General features: G+C 59.3%; 1 protein-coding gene across 1 annotated transcript; it reads right to left on the bottom strand.

Moving 5' to 3' along the window:
* Positions 1 to 880: 880 nt before the first annotated feature.
* EMILIN3 (elastin microfibril interfacer 3) lies at positions 881 to 11480 on the bottom strand. The gene is made up of 4 exons (XM_075517457.1): positions 11284 to 11480; positions 7288 to 7410; positions 3990 to 4237; positions 881 to 2775 (listed from the first exon to the last, which is right to left on the bottom strand). The coding sequence occupies exons 1-4, from the start codon at positions 11478 to 11480 to the stop codon at positions 881 to 883; spliced, it is 2463 nt and encodes an 820-aa protein (XP_075373572.1).
* Between the last annotated feature and the right edge of the window lie 3272 nt (positions 11481 to 14752).

Genomic DNA, 14752 nt, shown 5'->3' on the forward strand with positions numbered 1-14752 from the left:
GAGAGCCCAGCGAAGTGGGATTGCAAAGCACGGCAGCCCCGAGGGACTGCCGTGGTGGTTTTTAGCTGCTCAGTGTGGTCCTTTGAAATATGGCAAGGGATATGGGGGCAGCAAGAGGAAACTTTGCAAACAGATGAGCACCATGACAGTGGACTGTTCAAAAATACATATACACATAATATAGAGATATATATATGCATATGCATGTTTTCCTAATGCATATCCTCATATGCTCTGTAAGGCGTGTGCGTTTGCATGAAGGAGTGAGCAGTATAAATGGATTTACCATACACAAGGAGGGCTGCCGTCTCGGAGAGGGGAAGGCAGTTCCCAGGGGGATGTGTGAATACGTGTGTTCTTTGAAACCTGCAATTCCTGTGGTGAGTTTTGTTCCCTGTAAGGAGCCCTGGCTCTGCTCAGTCCCTGGATTAAGACGCAGGTGGTCTTTAGGTCAGAGAAACTCTATTCCTCAACTGACAACTACGGGGTTTTATTCTTCAAGAAGCGATAAATCCACAAAAATAAAATAAAAAAACCCAAAACATTCCCGCCTCCAGCTTCCTCCTGAGTTGTCCTTCTGGGGTCATTAGCCCAGGAGCCAAAGCAACGCCCCCGGCCAGGAGGCAGCGACCCTGCTGCACCAGGGTCGGGACAGCTGCTGAGCGGCAGGAGGCGAGTACCGTAACGGCAGAGTTACCGAAAAGTGGGGCTGACGAGATTTAAAAAAAAAAAAAAAAAAAGGGTTTGTAGCAGCTTTTAATTTATCTTTTCATTAAAAAAATTATCCCAAGAACTGTTGTCACATTGGAGCGAGTCTGTGTGATATAAGTTAATCCTGTCCTTCACAGGGAGGAGAAGGAAGAAGCGCGTGGTGGCACGGCTAATGCTGCTTCCCCTCCGCCTGCTCTTCCAAGTGGCCGACCTGCTCTGCCAGCTCGGAGACCTTGGCTTGGCAGTCAAGCAGGTTGTCCTTCAGTCCCGTTATTTCCTGAGAGTGGGCAGCCAGGGTGCCGTTCATGTGGTCCATGTAGTCCCACAGACTGCCCGTGTGTTTCTCCAGTTCGTCCCTGATGCCGTCCATGCTCCCCATGACGGCACCCAGTCTGCCGCAGACGCTCTCCACCCGGGCCACCCGGTCATCAAAGTGAGCAATCTCCTGCTGCAGGTCATGGGCCACGCTCTTGCAGGAGCTCAGGTCGCTGACGATCCTGGCTTTGAGTCGCTCTAAGTCTCCCTTGAGGTTCAGGACACGCCGGTTGCTGAAGAAGAGCTGGGAGCCTTGGTCGTTGACTTTCTCCTGGATGGAGTGGACCTCATCCTCGATCTTCCGCTCGTGCTCATCCAGCGAGGAGTTGACGTGTGTCACGGTGTCCGAGTACTGGGAGACGGAGTCCTTGAGCCCCGTCAGAGACTTGCTCACGGTGTTCAGGTTGATCTTTAGCAAGGTGATCTCCCCTTGCAAAGCCCCCGATGCTTCCTCCTCGATTCGCCGCTGGATCTCTAGGATGGTGGCATTCAGCTTGCGCAGGAGGTCATAGTTGCTGTCCATCCGGAGGAGCAGGTCCTGATTCTTGTTCTGGCAGTCTTCGATCTCTGTCCGGAAGGTCTCCACGTCTTTGGAGGCGGAGGTGCAGCCAAGGGAACAAGTGCTCTCCAGCGTGATGAGGCGATTCTGCAACACCTCCAGGGTCTCATCCATCCGTTTCCTCATGCTGGCGAGCTCCCCCTCCAGCACGGGCACTACTGCTCCATCCATGCCCACGGGAGAACTGACATTGTTCAGCTCCCCCACGATGGTCATGAACCTGTCCTCCAGGGTCTGCATTTTATCTTCAAAGGCAGTTCTCATGCCATCCACCTCTGCTACCACTGTGCCTCTCATGCTGTCCTCTATACCGGAGCAGCAGCTCCCCGTTTCTCTCTCTGTAGCATTGAGTCTGGCTTCCAGGTCCTCAAAGCGCCCTTCAAAAAGGTTCCCTAGGGTGACAGTGGAGATTTCTCCATCCAGCCGTGAGTGCAAGTTCTTCTGGGACTCAGAGATGCTGTGAAGGCCTTTCTCAAGGATGTTCATGCGATCAGTGAGGTAGTCCAGGTTGCTGCAGCAGCTTTCCACCACTGTCAGCCCTTGGATCTGCGTCTCCAGCTGGGAGATCTCTTTCTTGATCTCTAGCTCCTTCCCATCCAGGGTCTGCTGCAGCCGCAGGTTGGCAGCTTTCTCCTCCTCACACTGCTGCCGCACCTCTTGGATCCGGAAATCGCACGTGGTCTGGATCTTCCCCAGCTTCTTCTCGAAGCCATCGAGCAGCTCTCCACGCAGGTTGCTCAGCCGCGTGTCCACATACTCCTCCAGCAGGTCGATGGAGGTGAGGGGCGAGGGCCGGGTTGACTCCAGCAGATGCTTGATCTGCCCGTCGTGGTCCAGGACCATGCCACGAACCTCATGCAGCAAATCTGCCTTGGTTTTCAGCACGTCGCTCACCTCCGTCACTTTGGTCAGGATCTCCCCCACGGGAGGGTACGTGGCGATGTCAGCTTTGTCTGCCACATCCACCAGGCCATCAGGAATGATGCCGAAGCCCACCGTCGAGTCAGGCGTGCCCGGGCTGTTCATCAGGGAGCCGATCATCTTGGTGGTGTCCTCCTGGATGGCCAGCCGCAGGCGGTCCCCCAGGCCGCTCACCATGGTGTGCAGGCTGTCGTAGGACTGGGAAAGGCGCCTCACCTGCTCCTCCAGCCGATCCAGCCGGTCCCCGAAGAGGCCGGGCAGCTTCCTGCCTGCACAGGGAGAAACAGAGAGGGCACAGTCAGGGCTGGTGCTCCTTAACTTCCCTCCTTGGCTATCTTCTAGATTTGAGTCCTTTTCCGTACTAACATTAGCTCCTGCCTCCCTCTTATTGCCATTTCGGCAAAATATCAGCCCACCTTTCCTCCCTTCCTCTACAGCTCTTCTTAAGCTGATCAGGAAACCCTCTTTCTTCTTGGGATCAAGCCCTCTGCTCCCACATTCAGCAGCAGGTGATGAGAACAGCCTGGGGGAGCTTTGACTTGCGACACACTCTATCAACCCCAAAATTAATGGAAAAATGCTTTAAAGCAATGAAGAAAGGCAATTTTGAAGTGGCACGTTTTGAAAGAAACTAGATTTAAAAAGCAAGTGATCCTCAAAGCAATCAAATGTCAGGTCTATGATGAGAAAGCACATCACCCACTGAAGGTTTGCCAAATTCATGCCCTGTGCTGGAACAGAAAGGACCGGGAGGTTTGAGAGTGTGCTGGTGGTGTGGTAACAGTGGCTGGTTGACAGCCGGCTGAATGTGAGCCAGCAGTGTGCCCAGGTGGCCAAGAAAGCCAATGGCATCCTGGCTTGTATCAAAAATAGCGTGGCCAGCAGGACTAGGGCAGTGATCGTGCTCCTGTACTCGGCACTGGTGAGGCTGCACCTCAAATGCTGTGTTCAGTGTTGGGCCCCTCACTCCAAGAGAGACATTGAGGGGCTGGAGCGTGTCCAGAGAAGGGCAACGGAGCTGGGGAAGGGTCTGGAGCACAAGGCTGATGGGGAGCGGCTGAGGGAACTGGGGTTGTTTAGCCTGGAGAAAAGGAGGCTCGGGGAGACCTTATCGCTCTCTACAACTGCCTGAAAGGAGGGTGTAGCCAGGTGGGGGTCGGTCTCTTCTCCCAGGTAACAAGCCATAGGACAAGAGGAAATGGCCACAAGTTGCACCAGGGGAGGTTTAGACTGGATATTAGGAAATTTTACTTCACTGAAAGGGTTATCAAGCACTGGAACAGGCTGCCCAGGGCAGTGGTTGAGTCGCCATCCCTGGAGGTATTTAAAAGATGCTTGGATGAGGTGCTCAGGGACATGGTGTAGTGGTGGGCTTGGTAGTGTTAGGTTTACAGTTGGACTCGATGATCTTAAAGGTCTTTTCCAACCTATGTGATTCTGTGATTCTGTAACCTGGGGATGTGAAGCAAGAGGGAGATCTCACCATACTGATTCTTCTTTGGTCCTGGAAACAGGTCAGGGTGGCTTTTTGGATAGGGAGGAAGTCTGGGGATTGGAAATATCTTTTGCCCGGGAGGCATTTTAGGGCTGGGATGCTGGGGCAGAAGGCCGGGTTGGTCGGTCGGGCTGTCGTGGCATCCTTCTCCCATGAAGCCTGGGCAGCACCTCCAGGCCAGCTCAGTCACTGTCTTGTATCCAATCTTGTATTTGGGTCTGAAGAAGGTGCGGTACCTTTCCAGGAGAGGGGAGGAAGAGAAAAGACAGTTTAGAGAAGCAACCTCAATGTCAAGCAATAGAGAAGAGTTGGGTCATGGGTCCTGTTGGGTGTGGGAAATCCGGGCACATGGGAAAGCCTGGCTGAGACCCATGTGCTGCACCTGCAGACCATGACCCACCTCCTCCAAGAGCTCTTGCTGCACCATAGCTCAGTGTAGCATTACAGTGCCTGTCCAGGGACACAGCTCATTAACCAGCACTCCAAAAACATGTGCCCACCCTCTCCAGAACTGGACCACGAGTGCAGGTGTGACAGCACATGGTGAGGGAAGAGTTCTCCCCAACAAGTTGGTAACACAACTAGACAAGCCTGAGAAACAGCCCAGGGGTGAGGAGGGACTATCTGAGCAGAGCTGGTTTTTATGTATCTGTGGTTTCTGGAGAGGCTTTTCTGTTGGATTTTTTTTTTTTAACCTGGGAATCCCGTTGTTAGTTTAGAAAAGCAGCTATAAGTGTATTGCTTTGGTCTCTGGCCCAATAGATGACCACACAGTTTGGTAACTTTTGGCCCAGGAGAGCACAAAATGAAACGATGGAAGTGATTCCAAAACCCCTGCAAGCTCAGATCACTTCCAAGAGGGGTCTGGGCTGCTTGTGGGCGTTTTGCACTTTCAATTGACCTAGAGAATTTCCTAGTGGGGTAAAACATCCTCCTCTCAACTGTAATCCTGTCCTGAAGCCTCCAGGAGGGTTGAAATACCTTTGGAGAGGTATTTTCTCTATGTATGGAGGGCATCACTTTGATGGGAAGCCTAAGTGGCTTGGGCTGGCCTTGCAAGCGAGAGCTCTGGCAGTGGGGCGGCAGAGCCCTGGCGAGGTTTACCGGGATGATGCCCGATGTGGTGTGCACAGAGGGATGGCTCCTTACACCTCCTCCTGCCCCCAACTGGGATGTCCTGGGAGGTTTCTCCATCACCAGTTTGGGCACTACAACATCGATGCCCCCCATACACAGCAAACACGGGTGCGAGCCCACCTCCTTGCCCGGTGGGACACGCACACCCTCCTCTCTGCTCTCGCTCTGCGTGGGGTCCCCACCAGCCCAGCGGGGAGGACTCAGCTGCTCCCTGCTCTTCCGTGGCACTTTCCCGCGAGGTGGCAGGGATGGGACAGGACCCCACCAGCACCCGGGCTCCCCCCACCAGCCACACTGAGCTGCACAGGGCTGAAGACAGCGCGTTTCTCACCACCTCTGAAACGCCAATGCTTTGAACCTGCCTTTTGGAAATTTCCAATCTGAATTTACCAGGGCCTGAACATCCTGAAGTTCGCTGTTTTGCAATAACACGCACAATCGGGCCCTTGTTCTTCTCCAGCACGTTCAGCGGAAGGTCTCAGAGGAGGTGGCACAACCGTCCGTGCTGTACGGAGGGGCTGCGTAAGGCACTCGCACTTATCCAGTCACTCAGGGCAGCACATGGGGCCAAGCCCCTGTCGTCCGTGTCCCTGCCTGGATCCTCAGTGCCCCCGGCCCAGGCTGTAGCCCCCGGGCAATGCCACTTCCACACGACTCCCAGTGCGATACAGCCACCTCCGTACGTACTGCAGGGCAGGAGGAGAAAGCAAACCCAAGTCCTCTGTTCTTTGAATCACTTCAAAATTTCCCAACATCAGCAATTTCGCAAAGGCATGAGACAGCTTCAAAACAAGCTCTTCTTTTTGTTATTCCTCTTCACAGACGCTGCTGAATTTCTGTGGTCTTTCATTCCTGTCTCAGTGTGTAGGAACCTGCCTGGGCGTACCACAGCAGGAGACTGCTGCACCCAGCCACTGTCAGGGGGTGAAGTGAGGATGAGGATGGCATCCAGAAGGCAAGGCACCTTCTCTGTGTCATGCCGGCCTCTGCAGAGGAGCCCGGAACCCTTCAGCACCTCTGAACTCTTCTCCCCCTGCTCCAGACGGCGGCAAGGGGAAGTATTTTTTGCAGCTGCACAAACATTAGCTGATGGCCCCAGCACATGGAAAAACCATGTTTCCCTCTCGTGCGTTGATGCAGCATCCGAGGCTGTGCACAAAGTTCAGCTGTGGGTCCAGCTGCTCTCAGAAAACACCCTGGTTCCACCCTGGTTTTGTTTGAAAGGCTGGAGGGGCCAAGCAGTGGACACCGCGGAGACGGGAGAGGCTTTGGGGATCTCCTCCACGGGTACGAGCGGCTGCAGGATGTCCTGAAGTCCCCAAATGCTGCTAAAGCACTTGTGATGGGAGGAAGGAAAGAACAAGTCAGCAAGTGGGTCCAGCGGCCTGTCTCTGCCGGGGAGGCTGCGTGTGGAGCCCGTGGCACCGCCGGCACGTGGCGAGTCCCGGCTGGCTGCAGCACCGTGTGCCGGTGCCACAGGAGGGGTGCCAGGCTCCAACAAAAGCCTCTCTCAGCTGGTTTTCCTCGGTGCTCAGCTCTGCTGCTCTCGGCGGGCCCGGGGAGGACGCGGGAGAGCGGCTTTTCTGCATGGAGCAGCATCCCCGGCTGGGGGCTGTGGAGGGTGGCGAAGCACAAAGGCCCTGTGTCCGCCCTGCCCTGGCTGCGGCTCCGGCTGCGGCACGGCGGGGTGTTTCCCTCCAGCACTGACGAGGTGGCAGAGAGTTTTGCAAATATTTTCCTGGGGTAGGAAGCCCTGAGCCATCCCCAGCCATGGGCTCCGTTTCCTCCTCCTCTCGGTCAGGCTTTCACCTAGCTGCCATCTTTCTGCCAAATTGCAGGTCTGTGACAAAATGCTTCCCTGCACACATGCGCATGCACCGCCCCGGCTTCCCACGATTTCCTGATTTATTTCTGATGAGGGACAGAGCTCCTGCTCCCTCCTGACAGATCCCATCTTGCCTCCTCCCAGCACCGCTGCCCTGGCATTGACTGCCTCGTCCAGGAAAAGCCCTTCAGCCCCTTTCACTGCCCTCTGGAAAGCAGGGGTTGACGGTTGGAAGGGTGGCACAGGGGCTCGGGAGCCCAAGGAGAGCTGCGACCTGAAGCTGGGAGGGGAAGGGAGCCATGCCCTGGCATCCCCTGTACTCACAGCACTTTCCCCGGGCACTTGGGTCCCCAGCTGCACTTGTGGTACTCGGCCTTGACGTAGCTCTCAGCCCCATCCTGCAGCGTGCACGTCACGTTGCGCTGCACCACGTAGGCACAGTAGCTCCTAGGGGAAAGCACAGCGAGACACCGTCACCCCCGGCCCCGGCAGACAGCAGTGCCCCAGCTATTCAACCAGTCCCCAGGCAGGTCTGCCTGCCCTGCCTAACGCTGCTGGCGAGGTGTCTGGGGGGGGGCAGGAGCTGGAGGGACCCCCAGCCTGTGCAGCTGCTGGGGAGGGAGCATCGCCCGCCCCACCCCCTGGGACAGGGACAGCAGTAGGGCCTGGGGACAGAGCAAAGTCCCCCGGCGCACAGCCTGCTGCTGGGTGCACAGGCGAGGGGCCGGCAGGCGGTCCTGGTTGGGCCGAGCTGACTGAATTGGCTCCTGCTCCTGCTGTCCCCGAGCACCCCAGCTTTCACCCGCCTTCACCCGAGCGGCTCCGAGAGCCTCCGCAGGAGCCAGCCCTGCCCAGCCCTGCTCGCTGCCCTCCGAGTGCCAGGGTGCCAACCCCAGCAATGAGGAGCCTTTTCCTCTGTCCGGATGGGTCCAGGCATCTCTCCTCTGGGTTAAGGGGGTGCAGCTAAACCCCTGCACCCTCAACACAGCTCTGCTCGCCTTGGCTGTGCTGGGCTCTCCGCTCAGCCTTGGGCAGTGCCTGGCCCACAACGTCCCTCCAAGCTGGTGGCTGCCCCATCCTCCCCCAGATGCAGTCACTCTGAAGTTGAGCCCTGCCTGAGAAACCAGTCTCGGTGCTGGAAACAGGCTGAGCACCCTCGCCTTCTCATTTTTCACTAGTGATTTCACTGTCTGCAAGAAACCCAGAACCCCCCCAGGCAGGTCTGCAGTGCCACGCGCTGCAGGAGGCTGGGTGCTGAGCGCGGTCGCTGCTGTCACGGTCACGACCACGTTGTCACCAATGCTGGGGTCACCCAGAGCCTCGGCCCCAGAGCTGTGCTCGGCACCGCGTGGCCTGGGTGGCGAGACAGGCTGGGGGGACAAGCAGAACCCCACCACCACCAGCAGTTATGGGAATAGCACCCTAGAAATAGCTGCAGCCGCATCTGGCAGGGGTGGTCTGTCCTTCTGCAGCTCCTGGAGTGCTGCCAGTGCCGTGGCCAGCCCAAAAGCCTTTGGACTTTGCTATGGGTACTGTCGCACTTGGACCAAGCATGGTGGTACAGTCAGCAGAGGGAGAGGAGATGCAGGCTGGCCCCTCTGCGGGGCTGCAGCATCATGGCTCTCCACCATGGAGACAGGGACACAACCCAGGTCCCAAGCCAGATGGAGGCTGGAAACCTCTTCAGATCCCTTGGACGGGTGGTGCAAGGAGCAGAGCCTCTTCCCTCCTGCCATCGTGCCTGCAGCTGGGTGCCACAGGGTACCAGCCAGCTCCAGGCACAGGACCTCTCCTGAGCCACGCAGCAAACCCAGGCGCTGAGGATGAGGTGGCTGGGAGGAAGGCTGCGTGGGAAGGATGCAGCAGCACTGGTGGGACAGATGGAGGCCAAGGCTGTTCCAGCTGAAGGCAGGGCTGCTGGCAGGAGCAGATGGACTTGGTCCGCAGGGACAGAGACAGCAGGGATGTGCGGTGAGGCAGGGATTAAGGGCGCAGGGACGTGGCAGATGGCAGAGCGGGAGGAGAGGAGGGCACAGGCACACAGTGCAGAGCTGAGGCAGAGATGAAGGGTCAGTGGGATGGAGCAGATGGGCTGGCGCGAGCTGCAGGTGCGGGGAGGTGTTCAGTGAGGCGGGAGGACCTGGCTCTCCCCGAGCTGGGGTCGCTGCGGTTCGGCTGCCTGGGTGCAGGCTGGGAAGCAGCTGGAGTCCCCTGGCATCACCATTGCATGGCCTGCGGAGAGCAGTCTCGGGGACGACCAGAGAAACGAGCTCCAGGGCCTCAGCCCAGCTCTCACGGGCTCGGCATGATGATGGTCTGGATGGCATTCAGATGCCTCTGGCAGGTGGAAGCAAGGGAAGGGACTGGGACAGTCACGATGGAGCAGAAGGGTTTGGGGAGAAGGACTGCGGTGTCTCCTGTTTCGGGGAGCGAGCGTGTGGATGTGTGTGTGTGCATGCACAGGGGCTGGGTGCGCACAGACCTCCCCAGCCCCCCCACTGTCACCCTCTGGGGACAGAGCAGCAGGGCTCTGGCTCACTCTGAGTGGGGGAAGATATGTGAAGGAGGGACAAGCACCGATGGCAAACACGTGAAGACAAAGTACATCCCCTACCCATGCCAAGGCCCACCATAAACCCCCCAGTGCCCCCGAGCAGGCTTCTCCACCTCCAACAGCCCACGTGAGACAGGAGCTCCTTCGGTGAAGCAGCAAGGTGCGAGCAGGCTCATCCTCCCTCCGACACCCCAGCCCTCCCTGATCCCTGCCAGCAGGGACCCCCCCCACCCCACACCCCCAGGGCATCGCCTCGCTCCCCCCAGGAGCAGCACCAGCACCTCTACCCCAGCCCCTCGCCAAGGGCTCTCTTTGCTCCCCTGGGATGGGCACCGCAACTCCGGGCAGCGACTGGCATTTCCAGCCTGCCCAGACACCAGCGGCTCTGTCCTGGCGAGAGGCTGCCGGGCTCAGAGCGTGTGCAGGGATTCGCGCTGCTCCCCGCTCCTCCAAAAGTGAGTCATTTATCTGTGCACAGGGCCATGCAAGAGTGAAGGCCAGCCACTTCTCTTAGCTGGAGGGAAGGGAGATCATGTGTGTGTGTATGTGGAAATTTAGAATCACTGTCTATCCATAAATCCAGGATCCACTTACAAATACACTGCTAACCCCCTCTGTAAGAAAGCTAGTAGCCAACATGGGCACATCTACTAGCCACTACTAATAGACACTGCCTGCCTGAGACTACTTGGGTTAGGGTGGTGCTGGCTTGCTCTCCTTCTCAGAAAGCCCCTTCCGTCTCACCCACCTGTGGCTAGCAGTTTTATAGCTCCAGCCTGATGTTTTAAGAGTGAGCAGCTGGAAAATGTTACGGGTTTTGGAAAGCTCTCACTGGCACTGCCAGTATTGTTCGTCTCGAATGTTACTTTATTCATTTCAGCTTGTTCATAACACCACATCCTCCCCTTTTCAAAGAAGCCCGACAGAAACGGTTCTAGCAAACAAGCGGGGAGGGAAGCGAGTCCCCTAACGTAACAGCCTTTTCGCAACTGAATGGAAAGTCTATAGTACGTGTAAAGCCCACATTCCTCATCTGCCTGAGCTTTCCAGGTTACTTGAAAACATATTTAAACTCTAGTAAGTCTGTGCTTCACAAGCAAATGGGCAAACTCCCTCCAAACGAGTCTGCGTTTTCACGCGTAGCTCTGCACCGCCATCCTCCCCTCCCGCACACCACGGCCCCGCGCCCGCGTCACGCCCAACAGGTACATGCACCGACCGCATGAACACACACGGGCACCCCCGCGCCCACAGCCCCAGCCCCGTCCCACACGCGGCTGCAGCACACGCGTCCCCCGCACGCAGCCCGCTCCCTCCTGGACAGACCCCGCGCCCCGGCCTTGCCCGGCACAGAGCGGGTGCACCGAGACACGGGGACAGCCCTGCCCCGCGCACGGCGCTCCGGCCCCGCACGCCAGCCCCTGCGCAGTGCCCGGCGGCTGGCGTGGGGCAAGGGATGCCCGCGGCCGGTACCCAGGGACCGCTGCCCGCCGAGGGGCGCCCGCGGCCGAGCCCTGGGAGGTGGCGCCCACGGTCGGTGCCGGGGGGCGGGTACCGGTCCCCGGGGACGCTGCCTGCTGAGCCCAGACGCGTGGCCGGTGCCCGCGGTCCGTGCCCGGTAGGGGATGCCCGACGGGAGGCGGTGCCCGGAAAGCCCGGCCGCGCTGCCAGAGCCCAGGGGCCGATGCCCGGGGGCGGCGCCGGCTCCCGGTGCCCGCCGGATCGGTTGGGCGGCCGCGGACGGGGGCGCGTAGAGGGTCGCTTACTTGTGCTTGCCCACGGGCTTGCCGGGGCCGAGCTGCGGGCTGGAGCCGGCCGTGTAGAGGCTGTACCTGCCGCCGTAGGGCAGGGGGGCGGCGGGGGGGTAGAAGGCACCCTTGGCGTCGGCGAGGGCCAGCAGCGTCCCCAGGGAGAGGCAGGCGAGCAGAGCCCCGCGGCGGCGCAGCGCCCGCGCTCGCCGCATGGTCCCGGGCCCGGCGGCGGCGGAGCGGGATGGGATGGGACGGGACGGGCGGGACGGGGCGGCCGCGGGCCCCGCCGGGACGGCGCTGCGGAGGGGACCGGAGCGCCGCCCGCTGCGCCGCGCCCTGCCCTGCCCTGCCCTGCCCTGCCCTGCCCTGCCCTGCCCTGCCCTGCCCTGCCCGGCCCTGCCCGGCCCTGCCCGGCGGCACACGCCGCTCCGCCGCCCGCCCGACCCCTTTTGTACGGCGGCGGCGGGGGCGGGCCGCGCTCCTCCTCCCGCCCTCCCACAGCCGCAGACCCCCGGCCCCGCGGGCGGGAGACAAAGCGGCCCCCCCGCCGCCCCCCCGCGCAGCCCCCGCCGCGCTGGAGCTCGCCCCGCGCAGCCCCCGGCCGAGCTCGGGGGGAGAGCGCTGCCGGCCCCGGAGCGGGGCTGGAAGGGGCGTGCACCCCCGGCCCGGCCTCGGCCCCTTCTCCCCCTGCCCCTCCCGGGCACAGCGCCTTTGCCCCGCGGGGCGGCAGGTGCAGCGGGGTCTGGAGCCGCGGGTACCCGCACGGCTCCCGGCCCACCCCCAGCCCGCAGCCCTGCTCTGCTTCACCCCGCAGCCGGAGCACAGGCGAAGAGAAAGGCTGGAGGAACCTTAACTCTGCCCCTTCGGCGTGTGCGGCTCGAGGAGATCTGTTCTGCTGGAGATTGGCAGCTGTCAGTCGTTTGGCTGGCACCAGCCTGATGCATCCGGCATCACCAAGGGCCCAGGGACCTGGGTTTTGCAGGAAGGGGAAGAGGGCAGCGGCGCTGTTTTGGAGCTGTCATCAGCCCTCCCCAGTAGATTTGGGCTTCGGTTCCAGGCTCCAGGAGAGAGGGAGGAATCCCTTGTCTTTCCCTGCAGACCCGTGGATCTCCCACAGCCAAGTACATTTCCTCCAAGGTGGCTTTGGAAGGCAGGTTCGGGTCTCCTCCCCCTCCTGCCCGCTGCAGAGATCCCTGCTAACCTGCACCCCGATGCCCCCACCCGCAGGTGACCCGCAGCAGCGGGTGCTGGGTGCTGAGCACCCTACCCTGTCCCAACAGCACTCCCCAGGCACCGCACCATTAACCACAGCGGTGTAGGACCCTTCGTGTGAGCCACGGGGAGCCTTTGCTGTTGGGCGAGGGGGAGAGGACCCCTGCCCGGGGCACCGGCAATCTGGGAGAGGGATAACATCCCTGGTGCTACCCAGTGGAGGTCAGCTTGTAGCCCTGCAGAGGTGAGGCCATGCCAGGGAGCAGGAGGTTCTGTCATACAAGCAGAGCCTGGGCCGAGCATCCCACTGCCCCCGGGCCACTCACACCCTTGGCATCCCACCGAGACCACACCAGGGGTTCAATGAAGCTCCTGCCTCGTCTGGCAGAGGCTAGCCCAAGTCAGCCCGTGCAGGGAAGCACCACAGCGAGGCGTGCAATGCTTCTCCAAAACTCTTGGAGGAAAACAAGAAGCGGCTGAGAAAGGGTGGCTGGGTGGAATCCCAAATGCAGGAGTGAAACCTGCTGCTGGGGGAAGGAGGCATCAAGGCTTGGGCGGACACTGAGACGGAGATGATAAGATACCGAGACAAACGGCTTTTTTCAGTTAAAAGGAGCCTTTGGCTCGGTCCGAGGCGAATACGGAAACATTAGCAGGAGAAGAAAAATCCATAGGAGAGCCGTGCCGGGGGAGGCAGGCTGGAAAGACCAGGCGGAAAACCAAGAGGAGGAAGTCTGTGTAATGAACCAGTGCATCCTCTCAAGCGGCTCCCTCCTCTCGGTTCAGTCTGCTGCGGGGTGTTGCTGCGAGCTGCCGTGTGCTTGTCAGGCTGCACCCCAGAGGTGGCTGCATTATGGTTTTTACATGGTATATTTGGCAGCACATGAAGCACTTCTCGTCCAGCTGGTGCATCGAATTGTTCCACTCCGCTGGGATGCTGCAGGAGGGACGGTCTATAAGCAACTCTGTAAAAACAAACAAAAGTCGACCGAGCCTGCATGGTTTAATGCTGGATGCCAAAGTCGAGAACTAACCTTGCACACAGCCTTAATTTTTTTTCCCTGTGCGCAGGGAGTATGAGCCAGTTTTAATAACAGCGTGCTGCACGTGTGTGTCTGAGGCCTCAGGAAAAAAACATCTGGTGTTGCACGGTTTCAGAAAAAGCCCTCGGTCCTGGCCTTCAAGCCTGTGCTGTGATGAACGGGCACGACAGGGCAGAGTGCTCGTTCGTTCTCGCTAGCCTGGCTGTGAAAGCGAAGGAGGTGGGAGCCATTGCACTTGTGTGGGTGCGTGTGTGTAACTGTCTGCCTGGCCCTGCCATCCAACCCCACTTTTGAAGCTCCGGGTCACTTTCTGCCAGATTTCATAGCAAGGCAGGATCCTCAGAGAGACTGAATTCCATTTTGTTGTTCTATTGTCTAATTATGAAAAAAGACATCTGAGTAGACAAGAGAGCGCCAAACTTGGGTCCCTACTGAGGAAATAGATTCATCACCAATGCTATTATAAGACATCAAAGAATCCACACGGGAGAGCGCCATTATGAGTGCCCCAAACCATGGGAAAAACTCTCATGTGCCTTATTAGCCGTGAGCTAATCCAACCATGAGACACAGAGCGGCAGGAAACTGGGATTCGTTAAGTTGCACTTCTCAGGGAGCAGCTCGGGTTTGACTCTTTGATGCTCAGCCGTGCTGCTGCCGGTCCCCACCGCACCGCGAGCTGTGGCCGGGCACAGCAAGGTGCCCGTGTGGAGCCTGGCTCGGCATCCTGGCTTCGGAGAAGTGCTCACGTGGAGAAGAAACAGGAGACTCCTTCCTACCAGGGCACCCTCCTGACGTGGGCATGTCCCAGGGGTTAACAGAGAAGATGTCAGGCCCCATCTCCCAGAGCTGTGAAGCGCATGCTGAGCGCCGAGCTCTCCAGCAGAACGGAAGGGCTTTGGCACCCTGAACTGCTGCCGAAAGGCTCTGCAGACCTGCTCGCTGGTAACCCGTGGCTCGGGGAGCACCAGCCCTTGGTGCTTCCCAGAGGAAAGCTCTGCTTTCCCTCCTGGCCTTGGCTGGAGGGTAAAGGGGATCAGATCAGAGCTGCTGCTGCTGATCAAATCTGGATGCTGGGCAAACCCGAGACCCTGCCACGGGATGGACACCCACAGGGGTGCCTGACCTGGGAGGCTGTGTCCGTCAGTGTCCCCATGTGAGCACCTCCTGCAAGAGCTCAGCATGTGACTAGGGAGCTTGTTTCTCCACCTGGACTGCCAGGAGTTGAT

The sequence above is a fragment of the Mycteria americana genome, chromosome 14 (assembly GCF_035582795.1).
Source record: "Mycteria americana isolate JAX WOST 10 ecotype Jacksonville Zoo and Gardens chromosome 14, USCA_MyAme_1.0, whole genome shotgun sequence".
NCBI lineage: Eukaryota > Metazoa > Chordata > Aves > Ciconiiformes > Ciconiidae > Mycteria > Mycteria americana.

Bases quoted from the DNA above. Each gene is read 5' to 3' on its own strand.
- EMILIN3 (XM_075517457.1), bottom strand. From the start codon at position 11,480: ATGCGGCGAGCGCGGGCGCTGCGCCGCCGCGGGGCTCTGCTCGCCTGC. The intron at 4,238-7,287 runs GTGAGTACAGGG...TCTCCTGGAAAG, and splicing joins AAGTGCCCGGGGAAAGTGCT to GTACCGCACCTTCTTCAGAC. The intron at 2,776-3,989 runs GTGAGATCTCCC...CTCCCTGTGCAG, and splicing joins ACCAAAGAAGAATCAGTATG to GCAGGAAGCTGCCCGGCCTC.